Genomic DNA, 25,860 nt, shown 5'->3' on the forward strand with positions numbered 1-25,860 from the left:
AAGAAGAAGAAGAAGAAGAAGAAGAAGAAGAAGAAGAAGAAGAAGAAGAAGAGATTGGATTTATACCCTGCCCTTCACTACCGAAGGAGTCTCAGAGTGGCTTACAAACTCCTTTTCCTTCCCCTCCCCAAGACAGACACCATGTGAGGTAGGTGGGGCTGAGAGAGCTCTGACAGAAACTGCTCTTTTCCAAGAACAGCTGTGCCAGAACTATGGCTTGCCCAAGGTCACCCAGCAGGTACAAGTGGAGGAGTGGGAAATCAAACCCAGTTCTCCCAGATTAGAGTCCACACACTTAACTACAGGGAGACAGATGAATCTCCATGGGGAGGGAATTCCAATTTTGGGTGCTACCTAGGGTTGCCAGACCCCCAGTTCAGGCAGGGTTTTCCCCAATTTCTGAAAGCCCCACCCCAAACAGACACGTTGCCATGTGATGTTCCTGTCATGATGACATCACCCAGAAGTGACATCATCACATCACCAACATCAGGGGGTGATGCTCTAGTTTTTGGGCAAACTCTATGGTTTTGACAGCAAAACCCCCATAGAGTTTGCCCAAAAAACTAGAGCATCACCCCCTGATGTCAGCAACGCGATGATGTCACTTCCAGAGAAAAAGATCCCACGAAGAACCCAAGAGTCCCTGCTGCCTAAAAGGTAGAACCTGGCAACCCTAGTGCTGCCACTCAGAAGTCCTTTTCTTAGGTAGTCACCCATCTAGCCTCAGACGATCGGGGCACCCAAAGGACGTAGCCCCCAAATGTCCATAATGTTCAGGTAAGTTCACATGGGTTCAGATAAGTTCATATGTATATGACATAAGTGATGTGAAATAGAGTTTTCATCTGAAAGGCCAGTCTGTGGAATTTGATCTTTGGTGACTGTTTCATACATGTGACATCATCAGGGCTCAAGCATGGCAAGGATTTGGGAAATATATACATTACTATAACCTGGGGTGTCCAGGGGTTCTGACCCAGGCTGTAGCTTACTATGATATGCTATATTTTTGTCATTTCAGAAATAAAATTGATTTTTGTTCTTTCATCGCTCATGAGACTATATGAATGGAACGGGACTCTATTTTTGTGGTGGAGGGCAAGTATGAATTGCTTGTGCCTGGTCAAACTTGATGTTTCAGCCATGACATGATGAATATACAAGAATAAACAGTCTGTCAGAAACAGTATTGGGTAAAAGTAAAATTGGCTTTCAAGTTCAGCAGAGTTCCTTTAATGGTCAGGCTTTTTAAAGTACCAAAAGTATCATAAGACGTAACCAACAAGTCACTAGACTAGGTCAGTGTAGGAGTACCACAGCTTACTTCTTGATCACATGGTGCCGCTCCCTACAATGAACCCAGATGGAATAATGTTCACCTTACAAAGCTTTTTTCAAACTAAAGTCTCTCCAGTAAATGCAAATAAGAAACTCATTAAATTCAGTTAGGAGTGGGACTGTAATTCACTGGTAGAACATCTACTTTGCATGCAGAAGGTCCAAGGTTTAATTTCCACCATCTCCAGTTAAAAGTGATGTGAAACAGTGATGTGAAAGACCTCTGCCTGAGATTCTAGAGAGCTGTTGGCTCTCAGCTATATATGATGGTGTTCCAAAGTCCAACACAAAGCCACTGTTGCCATTTTAGGGATGAAATACCCTGTGTGTACAAATGCCACAGGGGCCTGATCCAGATCGGGACCGCGGCATGGGGGGGAGGAAGGGCTACTGTTTTCAAGAGCCCAACCCCCCTGCATTTGGGCTGTTGAAAACAGCACAGGGGCAGAGAGTCCCAACCAGATCAGGCCCCCATGGTGTTTCTAAACACATGGGAACTTCATCCCTCAAGTGGCGTTATCCCTATGAAGGAATCAAAGGAGTCGTCACATCTTGTTGAGCCCTCAGGGAAGACAATTGCTGACCGTGATAGATCCATGCTCTAAATCAGTATACAGCCACTTCATGTGTTCGTGTGAATGAAATTAATTAAATTCAGCATTCTATGTCTCACTTCTACTTAGGGCAGACACTGACAATACACAGCTTATAGAAGGATAAACAAGAATATTTGGCAACAAGAATATCTGGCATCTTACCTGGTGTCTGAAAATTAAGGCGTCGCAGCTCTACTGGGTCTGTGGGATGATGGGAAGGAATTTCCTTGCTGTTGGGTATGCTGCTCTTTCTAGAGTCTGTCTCTGCCCTTTTCCTACATGGACAAAACAAACACGATTGTTAAGAAGATTAATCAAGATGTCAATAATAATGAATGGAGATATATTTAAGCACTTGTACTTTTTAAAAATGAGAATGGATACAACAAATTCTGTAAAATCCATGAAAAACAATGCAATTAAAACAAGAATACTGTTTATATATGTATGTAGTGTTTGAAATTAATATGAAACAATAAGAAGGAAATCTTCATGCAGTCAGTGCCTACAGTCATCATTTATAATAATGGGCTTGCTTGAAAAAAGCTGGCACAGTCCAAAATAGTTACGCATGGCTAAATCCTATTGAAATTAATTCAAGCCTACCATTAAATGCTAAAGTTGCATTGCTTTCAATGGGATTCAGTTCATGTCTAATATTTTTTGTGAATGAGGCCAGTGACTACAATCTCAAGGCATGTGAAACATCCTTACAAATCTGGAACTTTCCCGGGATTATCTATGAGGAGAGAACACTTAAACACCCTTTCTTTAGCAATAATGGGCCAATTTCTCTTACACTACATTTTCTGATTCTAACACCATTCCAAGTGAGATCCAGGAATTCTACTCTTGTAAATCAATTTTATGCTAGCTTGGAAAATGTTACAGAAAACAAATATGAAAGACTAGATATATTTTTCACGGGTAGCCCCAAAATGAAAACATTCTATATGGGTATCTGAATTCTAAAGATATGAAATTTCCATGCTGTGTTAAGGCATTGTCTTTGTCAGGCTGGGCTCATCTGTAGTGCAATCCTATGCTTGTTGACTTAGAAGTGCCACTGTGTTCAATAGGTTTATTTTCAGGTTAGTATGCATAGGACTGCAGGCTTAGACTGGTACCTTTTTTTGTATTTTATTTCCCATTTCCCCTTTTCTGAGAGAGAAAAAAGAACAATTGTTCTTCAGTTCTCACCTGTCAGGTTTACTACTCCATTATTATGCGGCAAAGAAGGGGAGAAAGAAGTTAAATGTTAGTCGGCTAATGACAACAGAGTAACCATGACACTAGCAAACAGTGTTTTAGAATCAAAAGATATCGGTTATTCAAACTGGGAAGTAACAGACAATGAAAACACCTGATATTCTGTAATAATAGAAAAATGGAGAATGCCATATACATCCAAAGAAAGTCTTTTTATGGCTCAAGATAGCATTCTGGTTGGGAGGGAAGTTATATTAAAAAGTGTTCCCCCCCCTTTATACTCCCTTCTAAAAAAATAATGACTAAATTGATGGCATATCAGAAGGCTGGACAGGTTGAATGTGTATCTTTTCTGGATTATATTGCCAGGAGAAAAACTCTTTGTATATTTGGAAATAATGTTATCCAACAAGTCTTTCAAAAATAGAACACCAAAAGTATGAAATGCAACTATAAAACCCTTGCATTTCCCACTAAGCTAAGTGCATTTTTATTTCACCTTCCCTCCAAAGAGCTTAGGGTAGCATACACCATTCTCCCCTTGTCCATTTCATCCTCACAATAACGTTGTGAGGTCAGTCAGGATGAGAAAAATTAATGGGCAAAGGTCATTCAGTAAGTTCCTTGGCAAGGGTAGATACGAACTCTGGTCCTAGTTCAACATGCTAACCACTCCACTCCACACCACACTGGCTTTTCACTTTTACATATTTAAGTAACAGAAAGCACAAATCAATCACTTTTAGTTGCCACATTAAATGAAATAGTTCAAATATGCTTGAACTATGGTACATTAAGGGGAGGACCCTGTTCTTCACAGAAGAAGGTTATGTAAACTTTTTCCACATTCAAAAAATATGGCATGTTGTCTTTTCATGTTTATATATGGTACTATAACGATTTTACTGTTGAATGACCACATTACTCGGGACCACAAATGAAAACTTCAGAATCATCCATCACCTCATCCCCCCACCTTTGTCTCTTGAAAAATCAACCCACTTTCTAAGTCTCCCCCCCCCACTAGGAATATGTAAGTTATTATAGTTCAAAACGGAGGGCCAATTTCTAAAGTAGTCTTTGCTTGCCTTGAAGGAAAATTTATTTTCTGTTTTTGCCTAAATTTGGCAAAACAGGTGGTTATATGATTTCTCCAATTTAATTTCCATGTGCTGTAGTCTGTATTAATTGTGATGCTATTGTTTGATTTGTTATTAAAGGATGGAGGGAAAAGTTTGTGTAAGCTTTTAGGGCATTCTAAATGCTCAAAATTGTACGCAGCTAGTAGTAGGACAGACACAGAACTAACTTAATATTTCATTCACAGTGGGGAACTGCACAATTAAATAAATCAGGTCAAAATTCTATTTCTGATACTAATAATGCTTCTAATTCCTCAGTTTTGTAAGAGGAAGAAATTGTATAATGCACTGACACCATCTGCCCTAATTTTGAATAGTACTGAGGCGTGCAGATACAAGGTTCTGAAGTAGGAAAGATTCCTTTATGGAGCTTCCCAGGGGATTAGTTGGTTAAAGCTGTCATCTGCAAATACAAGAACTGCCAGCATATTGCAAGTTGATTTTTGGTGAGCTGAAAAATCTATTGCTGATAACATCTTTCCTGCTTACTTGCCAGAAATGGACAAAAAAACTACTGATTCTGTCTTGCTGCAGGCCCGTAGCTAATGCAGGGCCCATGGCGCCCCCCCACTGTTTTTGTGGGCCCCTTCCTTGATCCTCAGCTCCCCCTCCCTCCCTCCAGCCCCCTCACCCCCTGATCGATCTGAGCCGGCATCTCCATGTTTGAGTTCATCTGAGATGAGTCTCTTTAGGACCCAGCAGCAACTGGTGGTTGACCCAGTCACACACACACTGGTCGGATTGCAGCAGTTAGCTCCTCCTATTGGATTTCCTGCACCAGGCTTTGGAAAAGATTGTTGTCTCAGGGAAGAAGTGAGGGAGGAAGCTTGATCCTCGCTCTCTCTCTCTTTTTTTTAAACACAGCAGCTTTCCTAGACCTTTTAGTGTCTATTAACATTGGGATTCTGGCTCGCCTCAAAGGAAGACTCTAGTGGGGGCTGTGTGGGTGTGAGCCAAGCAGACTCCTCTTGCCCTGGAGCCTTTGATTTAATTAGCTAGTGCCCCCCCCCAAGGCCCCTTCCCCCCCAAATCCCCAGGCACTTAAACTGGCTGGTCTTTGAGCTAGTGGAGTTAGAAGAAATAAGGTAGTCAATAAGGAGCTGCGGTGGCTCAAGTGGTTAAGACGCTGAACTGCAGGCTGTGGAAGATCAGTAGTTCAAAAGTTCAAGACCCGAGTTGCTGCATGACAGAGTGAGCTCCCGTCTCTAGTTCCAGCTCCTGCCAACCTAGCAGTTCGAAAGCAAAAAATTGCAAGTAGATAAATAGGTACCACTTCGGTGGGAAGGTAACAGCGTTCCGTGCACTTTGGTGTTTAGTCATGCCGGCCACATGACCACGGAAATGTCTTCAGACAGCGTTGGCTCTTCGGCTTTGAAACGGAGATGAGCACCACAACCCTAGAGTCGGACTCAACTGGCTTTCGAGCAAGGGAACCTTTACCTATCCCCCAACATTACTTCTGCACTTCTTGGTAGAGGTCTATGGGGAAAAAAAACCTTTGAGACCTAAAAGATACCTATTTTTGACTTTGTCATATTGGACAAAAGAGATGACCCTCTCAGTTTAGGAATGCCTGTAATGGAAAAATAATCAAGAATTCCATGTAATATTCCATGTAACTTTAAAATTGATGATAAATCTCTTTCAAAACTATTTTGTAAACTTACCTTTTATAAAGCAGGATAGCTATAACAATACAGATGATAAACACAACTGCTAGAACTGGTCCTACAACCCAGATCAAGCCTTCTTCTTCATCTGTGATTGGCTGGGGATTAAGATCCACTGACACAACAGTTTCCGAATATGGGCTGGTTGCATACATAGTCTAAAGGGAAATAAGATTCTTATTTAATGATATAGTAGCAATTTTTTAAAAAAATGCTGCAAAATAGCTTTCCTGTGAAAGTGGAGCTGGGAATATTGAACTTTTGTTTTGTTCAAAGTTTTTGTTCCTGTAATTATCGCAACAATTTCAAGATAAAAGTAGAAAAGGAACAGCCTAGATGGCGATTGTAAAACACAGTGGTAAGTGTAAAAACGGACTAAAGAAAGCTTTCCCTTTGCAATCAGACAGATAAAACTCTCACGAATGAAGAGCCACCAAACCTCTGACTTGGATTAATTAAATTTAACAGGCTCAGACCAGCACAAATACGTGGCAGGTTTAAGAGCCAATTAGGAAGATACCAAGTAACTTACTGTATGCTAAAACATGAATGTCTACTGCACATTCCCACAATTCTCATTCCATGACTGCTTAATTATTTCTTAAGCTGTATTACATGCAGTTAAAACGACTGAAGCATAAAAGGCACATAAGAAAGAGATGAATTACATAAGAGGGAAAAGACAACTCATTATTTAGATCACCTCAGGAACTCTACTTTTTATAACATTATTTTCTAACTTTATTACATTTCACTGATAAAGTCAGTGGCAAATTACTGTAATTAAAGAAGCTAGCTGAGCATGTCCTTGATTAGTTCTCTTTTTCCAAAGATGTTTGGCAATGGTACCAGTGTCTGAGCAATATGTCTCTAGTCAAGAAAGAACCCTTCTAAAAAAAAAGGCACAGTAAAACGATATGACTGTGAACTTCAGGGCTAAGGAGTGACCAGTGATTTCAAGAAACAAAGTTTAGAACTTGAACAGGATACAAACAATGATGATTAAGATGATGAAAACAACCTTAAAATGTACACATTTGGAGATGAGGGTGAAATCAATATGCAGCAGGGCCAGTAGGGATGCCAGACATGGCCTGGCGACCAGAGGGAGATGGGGGGGAGGCATGGGAAAGCCACTGTCAGTGATGTCATGATGTCACTTTGGGGAAAACCCAGGAGTGACAGCAGTCCTTTCTAGGAATTGCCAGATTTCTAGAGAGGAATGAAGCCACTTCCAGGTCTTCCCCAGAACTGACATCATGCCATCTGGCCGACGGCCATTTTTTTAATTAGGTCTAGAGATCAGGTCTACCAGCACCCTTCATATTGATGCAATACACAAGGCAAAGTGTACACATTTTCTGCTAATATACATGGTTTACTCTTCCAAAATTGGCAGAAAGACGAACGATCACATATATCTGTGTACACGTCACCTTTAAACCTGATGATTACACATGAAGGGAAAGTTAAGAGTGTTCAGCCTGGGTGCAATCTATTGACCCATAGTATATTAATTCAATAATGCCTTGAAATGTATATTTCAGCATATTTACATTAAACAATAAAAGACCTATAAATAGTAATAAAAACAAACAAACTATGAAATTTGTTAGCTAATATATTACCTGAGTGTACAAAATAATCTGCAAGAGAGGAAACTCCTAAATTTAAACTTTTTTTTTGTTAGTGTAACTATTTATCCCTGTGAATTCAGAGTCTGATTTTCATCCAGTTAAGGAAAAACGAGTAAAAGTAACAGGAGGGGGGGAAAGGGGGAGAAAAGGGGAAGAAGGAGGGGAAGAATACATAGGGAAAGTGTTCTGTGTTGAACATACACATATTAACTTAACTGGTATTTATCCTTATACAAGACTGTTAAAGTATAAGAATTCAAGAAAAAGGCCTTTAATAAGAGAAGTTGATTTTTGAAAAGCATACTTTTACACCGTACATAATTGGCCTTATAGAAGATAATAAAATGCAACAGGAATGTCAAAGAAATACATTTTAGAAACTAATCAACAGCCTAAAACCTGGAGTCAACTTACAGATTCTGAATGTTCCATAACAGCTAAAATAAAGACAACATATTCTTGGCCGTTTTGGAGTTGCTTGTTCTCAAAGCCACCATACTGTTTCTTATCCCCCAGGGTGAACTCAGTAGGAAGTACTTCAAAGTGTGCTGCAATATATGGCTTTAAATCTGCTTCTCTCCCCAAACGAATGCTTCTGCGTTTCCGTGCTATTTCCTTAAGTAGCTTTAGGCAGGAAGAAAAAAAGAGTAGGGGAAGAGAAAGGAACAACAGGAAGATAACTGTAAACATGATTGTAACTTATTGACAGGCTGATTGGGGGGGGGGTCAGTCCAGGAATGCACAAAAGTACAATTTATTTTCATTATATGACAAACCTATGCTAAATCCTACCACTTAAGATAGCAAACTACCATGAACACTATTCAGTTTTAGTAACTTTTAGTAATCTTTATGCTAATTTTTTAAAAAGCCATCAACCAAATGTAGATCACCAGTGTATAACTGGCTATAAACTGCACAGTCCAAATTCCTACATAATGATCTGAGTCATTATTTATTTGATGATAACATGTGATGTATCATATGTGAATAACAGAAAATGCAATTCTCAATTTTTTCATCAAATGAATGTTTTGTAGTTAGAAATGCTGCAGTTAGAAATAAATAATTTTAAAAGAGTGTCAATATATGAGGAAAATCTATGGATCTTAAATCACATTAACTTGTCCAAGGACAGACAATCCATAGTTAAAGCAAGACTGAGATTCAGTTCTCCCTGGTAGAAATATATCTCATGTGACACATCAAATAACCAATGGAAATAATGGATGCGATCAGACGAGCAGTTTGGCCCGATATAGCCACCCCTACCCTACAGATTAAATGAGCTCAGTCACCCAGCCACACCTGTCAGGCGTTCCCTAGGCATACTCACCCTGTCATAGGATGACTTGGGTTAAAAAGGCACCACATCACAAGTGGTGTTTTCGGTTTCCCGCACATTCATTGTGCATGGCTGGATGTCTGAACATGGGTGCACAGAAAAGACTGGCGGTCTGAACCTACACATCCATTTATGCCACGCACCACCTGCATTTTTTTAAAAAAATTACCGAGCAGTGTGCTCAGTGGCTGAGGTGCTTGACCATGGGATGGCTACACGCGTAACCTGCAGCAGGGTGTGCAATTCCCCACAACATTTTAAACCAGTACAATTAGAGGTGGCACCATATTGCACCAAACCGCCAGTGTGACCACACCCAATTATACTGCAGTCTTATATGCCACAGTTCTTCCTTCCAAAATTGAAATATCTTATGCTTATCTTTCTATATTTTTGCTATTATCAAAGAAGTTCTCTGTACCAGAATACACTGAAGACTGAAAAAGGGAAAAGGGGGAGGGAATGTTTACTTTTATGATGATGAATGGATCAGGAACAACCTGCAGGATTACATGTTTACATTTCCAGATTTCACCCCTAAAATGCAACTCCTCCTTTCCTTCTAACTTGATGTTATATTCACACAGATATTAATCATGGTTAACCCTTCAATTTTGAACCTGTTTACCTATTCTGGGTTAAAAATTTAGCCTAGTCAGTGATAGGTAAAGGTAAAGGTTCACTTGCTTGAAAGCCAGTCGAATCCGACTCTAGGGTTGCGGTGCTTATCTCCGTTTCATAGCCAAAGAGCCAGCGCTGTCCAAAGACATTTCCGTGGTCATGTGGCTGGTATGACTAAACACCAAGGTGCACGGAACGCTGTTACCTTCCCACCTATTTATCTACTTGCAATTTCTTGCTTTCGAACTGCTAGGTTGGGAGGAGCTGGAACTAGAGATAGGAGCTCACTCCCTCATGCGGCACACTCGGGTCTCAAACTGCTGAACTACCGACCTTCCACAGCCTGCAGTTCAGCGCCTTAACCACTTGAGCCACCGCAGCTCCTAGTCAGTGATAGCCACTGTTAATCTCAGTCATATAGCTAAGCCTGAACCTGGCCCCAGAGAGTGGATCAAAAATTGGTACAATGGGCCATGTACAGGAAGGGAAGGAAGAAATACCTCAAACCTAAAAGGGGGGGAGCTCTCACCAAAAGATTAGGGGCCTTAAACAACCCATAGGAACATCATGACTTCAACAAAATGTTGACCAGAACACAAGAGAGTATGTCCTACATTATGCGGTTTCCCAGCAATCTCACCCATAAGGGTTTCTAAATGTAAGAGTAGTGGAAGGGAGACATAAAGTAGTAGTAGGGGAAACTGTAATGGGAAAAGGGAGATGCAGCACTGAAGAGGAAGTGGGGAAGGGAGAAGGAGGCAGTGGTAGGAGGGAGACTGTGGCAGTGACAGGGCTGACAGGATAATGCAGCGGCAATAATGGCAGGAATGAAGGTGATGAGAGAATTAGGGAGAAAGGCAGAGAACAGAGGTAGTGGGACAACTGGGGGCCAAGCAAGAGGACAAGAAATAGGGAACAGCTGTGTGGGGGGTGGTATTTCTCTTCACATGCATGTCCTTGTGAGTCCCTCTCTTGTACAACTTTAACAAAGAACCATAATTATGGGCAGTAAGAATTAGCAAAGGAGATGCAAAGGCAGGAGAAGGGAAGACAGAAATTCAGCACTCCATATATGAACTTCTAGTCCTCATTATGGAATAGAAACATGATGTCCTACAGAATTCCTACATGTGCTTAGTTCACTAGAACATATTCAGGATAGAGCTGTTAATGCCAGATATCTTGGCGTGATACCTCTTCTGCAGACTACACAATCTGATTTTGTTAACAAAGTGTTGAAATACTAAGCTAAAATTTCAGCGTTTGAGTGTGGTATATGACCTTTCTCTGAAACTAGTAGGACACAACATAAGTAAATATGTGCATGTTTTTGTAGAGAATAGGGTTGCCAGGTCTTACCTTTGTTGCGGTGGGGTGTGTGGTGGCGGTGGCCCCTCTCCGGGGTATAGAGTTTCCCCTCAAATGATAGAGCATCCCCCCTGCAATATGCCGGTGTAATAATGTCACCTCTGGGTGGTGTCATCATGCCGGGCATGTCGCTGCAATCCCGGCACTTTGGGGATGAGGTTCCCCCTGGTGGCCGGATCTGGGCCGGTGGGTAAGGGGCCTGTCAAGAGGGCAAACCCCTGTCCCCCTGGGGGACTTGGCAACCCTAGTAGAGAAGTGTGTATGTTGGAGACAGATGACAGAAACCTCATCTACATCATATAATTCACATGAATGAACAGACCTTAAGTGTATCCCTTCCTTCATTCATATTTCAGATATAGATGATGCTGTTGTCATATATCATCAACATCAAATTCATTGCTTGAAGTATTTTTCCCTGATCAAGGTTAGTTTGAATGAGGTTACCAAAGAAAATATAAAAATTGCTTTAAAATACCATTTGAATCCAGATCATAATATAATCTCCTTGTTCGTGTGGCCTTCATAATATTTAGAAACACATTTTATGTTACTTCCAGCCTGATCTCAAACATTCTAAATGCTCTTAAGTCTCATGGAGTTCAATGTTATTTAGTTTCTAGAAAGTGTATTTAGAATTTTAATTATTCCTTTTTTAATTTTAGTTTTTTATTGTCCTGTAGTTTCTCTCACTTCATGAAATACCCTGTTTCAAAAATGGGAAGCAACATCACAAAGGCACCACATTTGCTAAAGATAACCTAGATAATCACATCCCCTCTAGCATTTGACTGAAGAAATATTGTACGTGTGGCTGATTTTCTAAGTCATAATATGCTAAGCAATGAAAAACTTTCAGTGCTGCTTCGTCTTGCTTTCTTTAATACACATATATCCTGTACTCATCAATGAAACCCCAGAACTGGCTTTTAATTAGCAACAATTAGAATATATTTTTTTAAAAAATCAAAATTATATGTCATCATAAAAATGATTCAAAGACAAGAAATAAACCCTTGAATCCAACTGGGAAATTAAAAAAAAAAACATTCTGTTACACTAAACTCAACAAAGAGAAGGAGTCACAGACAATCACTCATTGAACCTCCAAACAGGAGGGCACTCAGAGCAGGGCCTCTGTAGCAAATGTTTGTTGATGGCTACCATATCAGGTCCCAGGTAATAGCTTTTTAAAACAGTTATAACCAGGTGAAGAATGCGTTTTAGGCACACTGAGAAATCTATGGGATTTATTTATGAGTAAACATGCTTAGGATTGCACTGCAAGTCTTTAATGAGGAAGCTGCTTTTTGTTAAAGTTAAACAGTTGCAATACATTTATGGTTTAAAGCATGCACAGTACCAGACGATTCTTTCCATATCTAAACCATTTGCTTCAGAGGGATAAATGGCCTTTTGGGAGACTTCTGGTTTCGGCGATCGCCATGGCAGTTGCTTTCTCCCGGGGCTCCAGGAGAAGCTTGCCAATGCCTACGGTTGGGAGGGGGCGTGATTGTCCGCACCACCCCAGGAGTCCTTGGGTTGGACTCCCAGCCATGGGGCGCCAGAGAACTCTCCTCCGGCGCATCTAGCCAGTGACGGGAGGCTCCTCCAAGCCCCGACGGTCCTGCCGTGGAGCATCCCGAATGGGAACAAGATCAGCACACTGGAGCAAGCGTGTGGTGATCAAGCAACTTTAAGTGCAAGTGGGCAATCTTTGAAAATGTGAGTTTAAGTATAAGCGGAAAAAACAAAAAATAGCGCTGCCCCCGGAAAGAAAACGAGGGGGGAGGGGGCTCTCCCCTGTTAAGAACTGTTTACAAGTGATTTTAAAGCCAGAAAAAACGGGGGCTTACTGCAAAAAGCGAATGGACTGAAATAAAGAGACTCTGAGAGCTTACCGCGTTGTTCAAGAGCCTCCAGAGACTTTGACAAACTTTTAATAAAAGTAGACAATTCTCAAACATGGCGCCGCCTGTGAAGGATCCCAGAGACAAACAAGCAAAAGTTAAGCTTCCTCCTCCCAGAAGTTCCAGCCCTGCGAGTTCTGTTCCTAGACAGGACTCAACTGCGGAACTCCAAATGTTGTTATCGGAAGCACTTCACCCCCTGCTGGAGAAAATTACTGCAATTGACAATAAGCTCGATGCACAACAAGCACAAATGGTTGCAAATACACAGAAAATCGAAAAAACGGAGCAGGAGCTTAAAGAGATTGATTCCAACTCAAAAAAGATGAATAAAAAACTACAGGCGTTGGAAAAAAGTGTCAAATCGAAGAGTCTCATATATTACAACTGCAAATGGAGAGGGAAAGCTATGTCTTGAGACTACAAGGTATCCAGGAAGAGAAAGAGGAGAATTTGAGACAGATTGTTGGCGATGTTTTGGCTACCTTGGCAGAGATGACATCAGATCAACTTCAAAGCGAAATAGATACAGTCTTCAGATCGTATTCTGAATTTATCAGAAAGAATAATCTGCCAGGGGAAGTAACAATGAGATTCTCCCGAAGAAAAGTGAGAGATCAATTATTGAAAGCGACCAATGGAGTTACCTTGAAGATAAAAGACAAAGATATAAGAGTATTGAAAGACGTTCCATTTGAGATAAGAAGGAAGAGAAGGAAATATAAAGACTTGGTTTTATTTCTACAAAACCACAATGTTTCCTACAGATGGTTAATACCCGAAGGATTAATCTTCAGATATGCAAATGGTAAAGAAAGAATTGACACTGTTGAAAAGGCTTGCGGGTTTCTGCATCAACATGGTCGTCCAGCAGGAGAAGGAGTGACCGATGGCTCCAAAGAGAGCGAGGAAGGAGACACTGGATCTTCTGAAGAGGAATCAGACTCTAAATTAGGGGCTGTTGGACCCAAACCAAGCTATCATTTGAGACACAGAAAGGGGAAAAAATAGATTGTTAACGTACTCTGGAGTATCCAAAACATGTTTATTTTATATCGATATTCACAGTCTTTTTATGAAGTTAGAATTGTTGGTGAAATAACAGATGGCCTTTTGCAGAAGCCAAATGGCTGACTAAGTAGAACATTACTTTGTGATGTTGAAGCCCTGGATTCAAATTCTTTGCTCTATAACATGCTTCTATAATGACCTTGGGAAAATATCAGCATGTATTGCCTTTTAAACAAATTCTGTTTATTTCCATATCTTACAGCTTCTAATCTACAGCCTATCGGGGAGGGCGGGGTATAAATGCGAAAAATAAATAAATAAATAAACTCTAGTACACACACGAGCACATAAAGCTGACTTAAACTAAACCAGACTCTTAGTTCATCAAGGTCAGTATTGTCTACCGAGACTGGTAGGGGCTCTCCAGGGTCTCAGGCAGAGGTCTAAATCACTTACTACCTAGTCCTTTTAAATGGAGATGCCAGAGATTGAACCTGGATCTGGGACCTTCTGCACGGCAAGCAGATGGTCCTGATGGGCTATATTACAGACCACAGAGAGTACAATGTTATATGTGTTAAAGTAGTACAAAAATAGGACTCTGAACTGATACTACCCATTTTGGCAGGTCCCTCTTTAGGCTGCATTAAAATATAATGAATGAATGCTAGTTTGTCCATGATAAGAATGAAACTGGTTCATTCTCAGGCATATCCACACCTTCCCTTCCAGTCTCCTTGCAAACAGCTGAGATGGAAGGTTTTGCAATTTAGCACCAATTTGTAGTGATGTCTGAATGAGGAAGCGGTAAAAATTGTGGTTTTTTGCTTACTTATAAACTTGAATCCTAAAGAATGGTTTAATTCAAATTTAGAATATCAGTTTCTATGCAAGAATCAAGCCAAACCCCAATTTGTTAAGGAAATATAAGAATAAACCAGGCTGATTTTCATCATGAACAAGGTGGAGTTTGCTTTAAATGAAACCTCAGTTTGCCATTGATACACCCAAGAATACAGGAAACTTCTCCTTCCCTTGCACTTCCATACTTTGTATCAATACTTCTCCAATTTGCTCATGGTCAAACCATGTAGCAGTTTAAATGTTTGACACTCCATCACTACATTGTTTTAGGAGTTTCACTGTCCAGCCCCCCTCCCCACACACAAACAAACAGGACTTCTGCACTTGTAACTATGTAACATTTGACTTCAAAGTGAGATCTGCATCTGTTTATGTTCCACTGCGAAATAAGTTTAATGTGTCCGTAGAAGGTCATAAAAGCTTTAAGGACAAATCAATGGCTTTTGTGCATACGGGGTTGTTCAGAATTCCCATACAAAGAAACCTTTCTAGTGACTTTAATGTTGCAAACATTTCCATGAATGGATCTCTACTGCACATCTGGACCACTTTGCAGGCATTGATAAGTGGGGCTCTTATGCGCATAAACACACTGTGTGCAGTGACCGACTGCATAGCTTTAAGCAGTCTTTAGCATGTAAATAAAAGGAAGCTAAAGCCATCAAAGAATACTGAGGTAGTACATGAAGAATAGCCTCAGTCCGCTTTTAATATTTTCCTATCCTCTATGTAGCTCAGTAGTTAGTATTGGAGGAAATCGTGAAAGATATATCAAGGGCTTTAACTCTGTATCAGAACAATTTTCATTTTCCAGTCAATGCATATCTTATTTCTTCCACCATTAATTCTACAATGTGGTCTCAATTGTATCGGTAAAAAGTGGGAAAGAGCCCATCCTGACCCAAACTTTTCTGAATTAATAAATGTTCTTTATCAAAGTATTATACAGATTAATGCACCACAACTTACACAATGATTAAAATGACCCTTTGTTATGGGAACTAGCAGCACAGACCTGAAAAACTTAATTGCAAGGAAGTTCAATGTCATCCAGCAACAGCAAGACTAGAATCTGTTAATGTTGCTTCATTTGACCTGCATTGACAGGTTAAAACCGCTGGGAAATAGCAAAAGGCATTCTCTGTTCTTAAACCGCTGTTTCTATTGTTCAGCTATATCTAATGTTAACGAAGGGCAGAAGTTAAGCGCTGTTGTCTTGACATCTCCACATTTTTTAAAAGGCAAAACTAAATTATAGTAAGTGGTAAAGGCTCGATTACAGAGGTAGATTTGGCCAGATGACCTGCTAAATACTTGCTTCATTGTTGTGACATCAGAGGACCAAGTGATGCCACTAGAGATGAATGGGTTGCTTCCAGAATGCTCTATCTGGTTTTCAGGATCTAGATGGTGACTATTCTGATGCCTCACCACGGTGTGAAATATTACAGTTATGGAGGCAACTGATAGTATCACCCTTCTACGCTCTGAGAAAAACCCAGATCCTTGGTATAACAAGTTGCTGGAAGAAATGCTAGGGATGCCAAGTGTCCAGTTTTGAAATGGACAGTCCAGTATTTCCCCTTTCTCCAGTAAACAAACTGAAAAATTACTGGATGTATAAATGTCCAGTATTTTCTAATTAAGTAAGCCTGCAACCACCATGACCAAAATCCATGCATGTACTCTTTCTTTCTCCTTTGGCTTGATAAAGTGGTGACACCTCCATGTTCGTTCTCCATTGCAGCCATCAAGGTCTGAAAGCAACCAAATCCACCCCTCAGTGGCCAGGCAGAAATTCTTTTGGCTGGAAAGCGAGAGACTTTTGAAGCTGATCGATCACCTTCCTATATTGATTCCAACTGACTGTGGAAAGAGATGGTAGCATGAATCTTCTAAAACAAAGTGAAAAAGAGATATTGGGGGATCATGGTGGGGGGGGGGGTGCTGGAGATTTTGGAGGCAGTGAGTCCCTTGGAGGTTGGTATGTGAACAAAGTGTCTGCCTTGTATTTTTATCTTTTGCACGGTCATGGCAACTGCAGGCATATTGTTGCTATTAAATACTTTAAATCTGCAATATTACCTGCACAAGGCTGCACTTTACCTGCAAGTAAGCACCACTGAGCTCACTGAGTTACTTCTTGCAGCCCCGTTTGCTCAGGGGGCCAATGTTTTGCTCAGGAGGCCTGCCATTATATGTCTGTGTAGTACTGCCATGCCATGCTCATACTTCTAAATAATAACTAAATAATAAATAGTAAAGGTAAAGGTTCCCTTGCTCGAAAGCCAGTCAAATCTGACTCTAGGGTTGCGGTGCTCATCTAAGAGCCAGCGCTGTCCGAAGACGTTTCGGTGGTCATGTGGCTGGCATGACTAAACACCAAGGCGCACGGAACACTGTTACCTTCCCACCGAAGTGGTACCTATTTATCTACTTGCAATTTCTTGCTTTTGAACTGCTAGGTTGGCAAAAGCTGGAACTAGAGACGGGAGCTCACTCCGTCATGCAGCACACTCGGGTCTCGAACTGCTGAACTATAAGTGGTTTATTGCAGATCATAGTCCTCACATATGTATTATCAACAAGAAGGACTATAAATTCTGTGTATTTTAATGTATTTTAGTGTATTTCTTTTTTCAGGATAGTATATTCGAATACTGAATGTATGCAATGGATATTAGGATGTCTGTTGACATAACAGCATTTTTTGGAGGTGGATGTAGTGACCCTATAGATTTCACATGTATGTTTCAGCCATCATCTTCAACGCACTCCTGCCGGGCAAAGTTCTGGCTGCTTCTGGACCTCAGCTGGCTTCAGTCAGATGGCTGCCCCTTCCTCTTGGCTGGAGGGGGGAGGCCACACGGTGAGGGAAAGGAGGCCAAGAAGGGTACAGAGGGCTGGTCCAGGATGCCGGCAAGGCAAGCATCCAGGCTGCTGCTGCCGCAGAGGGAAAGACTCACACTTGGAGAGGATTACCCACTGCTGACCCCACCAGCCTCGGAAGGACAGCGGGGGAGTGGAGAGAGAAAAGCCAGAACCAAACCCACCCCTCATGACCTGCCTCCGAGGTGGCAAGGAGAGGAGCCCCCTGGCTGGTCTCCAGTGGCAGGGGCCAGGCAGGGGGAGAGAGCAGGGTGCCTCTTTCTCATCCTCGCAGGAGCCAGACCGGCCATGGCAAGGAGGGAGGGAAGCAGGCGCCCAGGAGGGAGGCATGGCAGTTGGCAGGTGTCCCCTCCCCTCTGACCTCCTGGCAGCAGCAGGCGGCATGGAGTCACCGGCTGCTGAGGTGAGGACAGCAAGGGTGGGGGGAGGGGGAGCGAAGGATCGGGCTGTCTGGGCCTTTGAGGGAGGTCTTATCAGGGTCAGGCCTGGAAGCAACTACTGGGTGACGTGATACCACCTAACTTGCATGACTTACCTAGGCCTGGCTGTTTGCTACTGTTCAACAGCAGCCACCTAATGAAAGTGTGGTATAGCAGTTAGCGCTTCATGCTAGGATGTGGGAGACCCAGGTTCAAATCACCAGTCTGCCATGTAAGCTCAGTAGGTGATGTTGTACAACACATATTTTCAGCCTCACCTACCTCACAGGGTTGTTGTGAGTACAAAAAGGAAGAGAGAATAATGTAAGCTGGTTTGGTCTCCACTGTGGAGAAGGTGGGGTATAAATGAAGTGAATAAATAAATATAACTGGAGATGGGAGGTAGATAAAAGTAGGTTGGTGAACAGCTGAGAAGGAGGAAATGAGGCAGGGAAACAGGATATGGGGGTTGCCAGGAGGAGGGAAAAGGGAAATAACATGGGTGAACAAAATACAGGAGAAAGTGATATTCCCCACCACAAGTCCTTGACGGTTCTGTACTGTGCCAGTGGGACTGGCCTAATGGCTGGCACCACACAACTGTGGCATAGTTTTCCTAGGTAGAGGCTGCTGGTGGGGGGAGGAAAAGTTGAACACAGAGGGGCAGATAAAGATAGGTTGGCTGTTGGGTGGTTAGTAGGTAAAGTGGGGGAAACTATGGGGGCTTTCAGGGAAGGAAAAGAGGAAATAGTGGGGGAGTGGAAATGAGATATTCCTCTTACAAGTCCTTGTGGGTTCCTGTCAAACTCTAAATGCCATATCTGTCAAAGTATTGAAACAATATAAACAACTAGAGAAACAAAAAAAAGTGACTGATTGTCAATGGTGTTACTTTGCTTTGGATGGCACTGTACGTATGTTAATTGCACACAATCCCAGTATCTAATATTTAGTGAGTATTCAAGTTCCCTCTTATCAAATTACTTTCAATTCTGGAATACAGAGGGGAAAAAGCTTGAAGGATAGAGGAAATATTTTCTAATTAGAGTATTCCAGCACAGAAGAAAGAGGTAAAGAGACTGTGAGGTAGGTCAAAGGTTAAACTGCAGAGCAAATTGCAATTTAGCATTTGATTCAGCTTTAGCAAATACCCTATTAATGAACCAGACCTTTATTGGAGTTCATATCAATGGTGATTATACTTTTGCTGACAACTCATTTCACCTTCTGCATAATGCCTTACAATCGGCAAGGAATAAAATATTAATGCCAACAAAGATCAGACACTTTGTGTGCCTCATTGCAACTTAATGTCTTTTAATTCAAGTAATTAGCTTTCTGTTTCTTCTCCCAGAGGCTATTTCCAATATGAAATAAGATATCAAAAAAGCCAAACTTGCTGACATGAGTACATTAATTGGACAAAATCATTAAGGCTAATTTTATCACATAGGTGTTGGTTGTTTGTTTACAGAAAAAAGAGCTTAAATAAGTATATGGTACCTCATCTAATTCCATTTCATCTGGGCTCTCCCATGGGTTGATAAATTTCCCATGAGACTTCTTCAAAGGCACAATTACGATATAGTAACCTCTGCAAAAGAAACAAAAGATAGCAGTGAGGTTCGCATAAAGAGCATGGTGTGGGCAAGTTGTTTCAATATAAAGGCTACCTACTTGTATACAGAGTAACTTCTAAGCAAAATTATGATATCCAGAAAAAATCAACAAAATTGGGCACTACTGACAATGGTCAGATATAAATTCAAAAAGCATGTATCTATGAATACTAAAGAAATTTAATGTAAATATTTTTTATAGTGAGGCAGGTGGTTTTTTTTTCCATTTTAGATGCAACAGACATATGGCAGTAGCATTTTAAAATTAAAACCAAAATCAAACATTGGAGCATCATACTACCATGTTACCTGGATAACAAGACAACAGAATGTATATGTTAATTATCTCTTTGTTACACACACACACACACACATACTGCCAGGGAATTTGCAATAAAGCAACCAAATGCCTCCCTTCCTCTTGCAACCATTTTAAATAGTGTATCAGAACAGTAGTGATGCCGTATGGAACTTTGTATGGAAAACTACTACCAGCATGTAAAACAGTAAAATAATTATTAAAAGGAAAAAGTCTGCACACAAATGGACTGAGCAAGGGGTACTAAAAAGGTGCCAACTTTCAATCTCTGTCCCTCAACTCTGTACATTCCCTAGCTGTTCTTATTCTAAGGCAGTCTCTTTAAGCATAGAAAGTACACCAATCTCAAAGCTTCCCATTATTTTGGAATCTTTTTCTGGGCAGCAAGCGCTTTGTCCGCTCCATGTGGCAATGACAGTCATCAAGCTCAAACCCAGTGTGAAAGCTCCTGTATAGAAAAAGTATTTTCTAAAATCCTTCCTGCCTGGGCCAGATGGCCTTAGCTGGTAACACTCCCGTGTGATTTCTGTCACCTGTGCAGATGGCCTGCCAGCTGGCCAGGCTGCATATCCATATGCAAGACACTTTGAAACCTCTGCCAGGACAGAGCGACTTTCCGGCGCCTTCCCAAGCATGGGAAGAGGTATGCCCAGTACATTAGCACATCAAAAGCATTCCCTGACATATGGTCACTGGAAGAGGCTGGAGTGGGATGCCCAACTCCGAGCCAATCAAAACATCAATCAAAACATACCTTGCCTGACAACGCATGGTAACCAGAGATTGGACACGCCTCCCCACTCTCTCACTATTGGGTAAATGGCCATACCTGGTGGTGACGGAAGGGGGGTATAACTGCAATAATCCATATGGGAGAAAAGAAGTTCCTCTCGGGAGACAAAGAGGTCTTTTGGACTGGCTGTTTGTTTGTACCATGGGGTTCCTTTTCAAGATCCCCTGGTGAGACCTTGGACTATTTCATCTGATACCTCTAAAATCCTGGTAACTACTGAATACCTCTATTGTGTAGTTAGAGCTGAACAAGCTACAGATAACATTTGTTTTCTTATCTTTTGCTAGTCTCATGTTATAGGCATGCTTGTGCACTGAATAAAGGTAATATATAATCAATATTAACTGGACTTGTTTCCTCTGTTGCAACCTGATTTCTAAGACTGAATCTTGTGTCTAAGCCGTTCGCCTAAGGAGGCTACCACTGTGTTGCAGCCCTAGTACAGAGGTGGTAAAGTTGGTAAGTCCCATAAATCAGGCAGGAGTTGGGGATCTCTGCTCCTGATCCTTAGTGGGGATTTTTTGTGAGAGATCCTGGTGGCAGTAACTACTGGTAAAGCCTGGAGAGTATACAGACATTCTCCTGGGGTTTGTTTAATTGTTGCTGAATGCTTGGTTTAACTCCCATCCCTGGACTCGGGTGAAAGAGAAACCTTGACAGCTCCTTCCTCTTGATGAAATCAGCCAAAATCCAGCACTCTCCCTATGTGCCAATGGATTTTATCTCTTCTGTCTGACCACCCCTTCTGTGGGTCAAATCTCTCCTTCCTGGAGTCAGTGGAAAAATCCTATCTAACCTCCTGCATTCCGAATCTTTGACAGCTTCTGGGTGTGAGATTCCAGACAAGTTGTTGTCCATTTGCATTTGCAAAGCATTGGTGGTTCAGTACTCATTAGAACCACTGACAGTATGGGTGATATTTGGGAGCAATTGATTTTCCCCCTCCTGCCTGTCTACAGCTTACAGACAAAAACTTTAAAAAAACCCACCTTGGGTTTTGGGCACACCTGAAGCCTCAAAATAAAATGCATTTCTCCACAATCCCAATGAGGAACACATACAGGGACTAGTAGCTTTTCTCCGGAAATAGAAAAAGTTCCTGGGAGCAATATGGTATAGAAACTGACATTACACAGACCAAATCTAAACACTAATATCGCTGACTGTATTATGTACTGCAGCTTCAGAGAGCACATTGCATGAAAGAATATATCAATGAAAGAACAAAGTGCCTTTAGCCAGTGTTTAAACTATAGGAAGAAAGATAGAGTGCCTTAACGAAATTCACAAACCCCATCTCCCCACAATTTTAGCTCTCACACTTGTTCTTGTAAGCCACACCTGCAGTTCTCTTCCTAGAGGTGCTGTACAAGTTATACATACAATTCTGGTATTCTAAGCCAAGTTTACAAGGACTTGTGCACAACAATCAAGCAGATGATTGGGAATCTTATGCACTTTTCTATTCAGGTAACTAACTTTACAAAGACCAACAGCATTCTACTTCCCATTATTTTGGCTGCTGCTACCAACCCTCCTTAACCTTGAAGGAATGACCTTCTTCCCCTTTGGGTTATGAGACATGGTGTCCAGAAAGAGAAACAGCTCCAGTGCTAGCTTACTTAACAGAGAATTGCCCCAAGGAAAGATTATCAACTAAGATATATCACAGAATGGTAGCAATATACAGTGGCTTATTTCTTTCACTAATCAAACTGCCACTGCCCAGCAAAATATCTGCACTGGACGTTAAACTGTTGTGCTCAGTGAGGCTCACAGCCACATAGAGACATGGTGAGAAATGTAGGGTAGGTTGGCCATTTGAATACAGGGGAGGCCCAAATCATGTTAATGCAGCCTCCTAAAACAGTAGTAGTATCTCAAGCAGTAAAGAGGGTAAAAATCCCCTGTAATCTGAGCATTTCCTTTATGACCAACTGGAAAATAATGGACTACACTAAGAATTTATGTAGTATTTATTGTTTAGGAGACTAAGAACGTAAGAGAAGCCAATGTTGGATCAGGCCAATGGCTCATCCAGCCCAACATTCTGTCACACAGTGGCCAAAAATACCAGGTGTCATTGGGATGTCCACCAGTGGGGCCAGGACACTAGAAGCCCTCCCACTGTTGCCCCCCCCCAGCACCAAGAATACAGAGCATCACTTGGTTCAGACCGAGAGTTCCTATCTATACCTTGTGGCTAATAGCCACTGATGGACCTCTGCTACATATGCTTATCTAATTCCCTCTTAAAGCCGTCCATGCTTGTAGCTGCCACCACCTCCGGTGGCAGTGAATTCCATGTGTTAACCACTCTTTGGGTGAAGAAGTACTTCCTTTTATCCTAACCTGACTGCTCAGCAATTTCATTTTTACTAAATATTTCTGATATTTACTTTTTGAACATTTAAGCAGAATTGAAACTAAAATTTCAGTCCAAGTGAAATTAAAAGCAAACTGTGGGGTACTGCAAACAAAATATTTGAAAAATATGAAGAGAAACCAAAAGAGTTTTATTATGATTCATGAAATGTCTATTGGAATTTTGCACAGCATTTTGTATCAATGAAAATCTTCATCATAATATTTCTAGATATTACAGACAATATTAATTTACCGAAGGGGGGGAGAAAAAGGTTGCCAGGTCCCCTCATAGCTCCTGCAAGGGGACTTGGGGGGTGTTCCAGGGGTGGGTGGGGATGCCCCCAAGCACTCTTTTTGTGAGTGAAGCCCCTCTCCCTCCCCTCCTGAAAGATTTAAAGGGCCCTCCAGCTGACGGGTGAGCCATGTACTCCCCGCCCATCAGCTGAAGCCCTTTAAATCTCCCAGCAGGGGAGGGAGAAGGGTGGCTGCGGGTGGCCACTCTTGGGGGCAGGGCTTCCCCCATCAGCCAGCCAGATGGTGTTGGATTGGAGCCCCAAAAGCAGGGGGCTGGCAACTCAAAAAAAATGTTAAAGATGGTAAATCTTTTGATATTTAAGAAATGTAGAACCTTAATTGCCTTAACTTACATATAAACTACTTCTTCAAAGCTACTTTGCAACACTGTTTTCTAGAACAGCAGATTGCTTCTTACTACATCCATTATAGGAATCCTGTGGAAATGTTGCATACAGACTGTTCTGAAAAGGGGAACTTATTTCAGAGAACAGACATGCCCCAAAACGTTGGATTGCATTTTCTGTCCTTGAACTATTCCCAAAATTCATCTGTATGGGAATCTTCAAAGGAACAAATCCCTGACAGCAAAAATGTTATACGGTTTGTTAGATCCACTGGGTATTAACTAATTTCATTCAATATAAAAGTATACTAGTAGAGACATAAGTGGTGATATTCAGTCATACCCATTCACTATTACAGATGGTAATCAGGTTTTGTCCTTTATCGCCAAGTATAAAGAATAAGCATTTTCAATATAAGGAAGCACATATAAGTACATGTATAGGAGAAATTGAAACAAAAAAAATAGCAAGGTAAAGTAACTATTCCTTCAGTGAAACATACACTAAAAAGCAGCATGGAAGGGGGCAAAATCACTCTTGGAACATACTGATGTGCACTTTAATACCTTCCCCCTTTTAAAAAGTATCATGCCCATTATCTCTCCCTCCTTTCCTCCTATAAAAGCAGTTAAAAAGGTGCATGAGAAGTTTCATTTCTTGGCAATGACTCCCCATAACCCGTTTTCAAGCACAGCAGCAATTCACCTAATGGAACCGAATCACTTGCAAAATCAATACACACAGGTAGCCAGGTCAAATTACAAAATTTTATCGTTTTTCATCCTAGAAGCCATTAAGATCCCTCAAAACCTCTGCTCAAGGATTCCACACAAAGTAGGGACAGTTGTAAGTACTGGTTTAAATTGCACATAAAAAATCATGATGGCTCCTTAAAAAAAAGTACAGACATTTTGTGTGCATTTCAGCCATTTACCTCTTTTACTCTAAACTCAGCTGCAATAAAATAGTTCTCAAAATGGATCAAGCAAAGATCTCCCATCCTAACATGGCCAATAAATTTCCTTAAGTGCTGACTTGATTGGTTAATGTTCTCAGTAATATCATTTTCAATTAGATAAAAAAATTAAGTCATTAAAATTTTAAAAAAGAAAAAAAACACTTTGAAAACAAAGCGATCCATGCCGATTTGGCTCCAGCCAAAATATCAACAATTTAATAGGTCTGATGTTTACTGTCGATGTGCCTCTTATATGCAAAACCAGAATGTAAGTGTAATCATTTTTTTCAAAAGAAATAAATCCGATAACTGCTAATGATTTTCTAAGCAATACAAGTAGTTACTTTGCAAGTAGGTGCTGGCTTTCAGTTTTCCATAGACAAGATCAAAAAGATCATGTTTATGTTAACCTACATTTGATATACAGTTCAAAAGGTGTTGTGTCCCAGAGTAAACAGTTGTCTAGAACCAGAAGACATAGCTTAAATCTGACATCCATGGATTCATAGGTCATCTGTTGCTAAGATATTAGTTTGCAACCTGTCAAAATGGAAGACTAATGTCCTGCCTGACAGTTTTACAACAGGAATGGGAGAAAATGTGTAACCCATTTCAGTTCTCAACTAAAATGTTTAGACTCTGTCTTTCACAGAGAGTCCTGGGGGCTTACAATATTTTAAAATTAAAAACACCAAATAAAATAATAAAAACACTATTACAACAAAAAGACACTAAGCCCATTCAATAGATCTGAATAGGATTTTGAGTAGTCTTGCTTAGGACTGCTCCCTAAAAATGATGTGTGATTTTAGTTTATAGTAGTGTGATTTAAGAGTATAGTAGAATTAGAATTAAAGGCAAGAAGAGATACATTGAATGCTGCCAGGAATAGCTCTCTCTTCAGTTGCCATCAATTGCAAGAGGGAGGATAAGCAAATCTCACTGAGGTAGCAAACACTTTTTTGTGCCACTGCTGAAAAACACCCTGCCAGCATGACTGTCTATATGGTGGGGGAACATACAATTTAGCCTCTAAAGGAGATCTTAAACCTTCAGTAGGTCATAATAGGGAAGGTAGTCCCTGATATATACTGGAAACAGACCATTTAGGCCTATAAAGATCTAAACCATTACTTTGAAT

The 25,860-nt window shown here is 41.0% G+C and overlaps 1 protein-coding gene across 1 annotated transcript in view; it reads right to left on the bottom strand.

Annotated features, from left to right (window-relative positions):
• PTPRD (protein tyrosine phosphatase, receptor type D) overlaps nt 1-25,860 on the bottom strand; it is a 260,249-nt gene that overhangs the window by 146,977 nt on the left and 87,412 nt on the right. The window contains exons 19-23 of the mRNA XM_015424064.1: nt 19,526-19,616; nt 8,010-8,219; nt 5,956-6,116; nt 3,138-3,152; nt 2,100-2,212 (exon numbers count right to left, since the gene is read on the bottom strand). Coding sequence (XP_015279550.1) covers nt 2,100-2,212; nt 3,138-3,152; nt 5,956-6,116; nt 8,010-8,219; nt 19,526-19,616 — 590 coding nt within the window. The remainder of the gene's footprint in view (nt 1-2,099; nt 2,213-3,137; nt 3,153-5,955; nt 6,117-8,009; nt 8,220-19,525; nt 19,617-25,860) is intronic.

Source organism: Gekko japonicus, unplaced genomic scaffold (assembly GCF_001447785.1).
Source record: "Gekko japonicus isolate JY-2015 unplaced genomic scaffold, Gekko_japonicus_V1.1 scaffold701, whole genome shotgun sequence".
NCBI classification, from domain to species: domain Eukaryota; kingdom Metazoa; phylum Chordata; class Lepidosauria; order Squamata; family Gekkonidae; genus Gekko; species Gekko japonicus.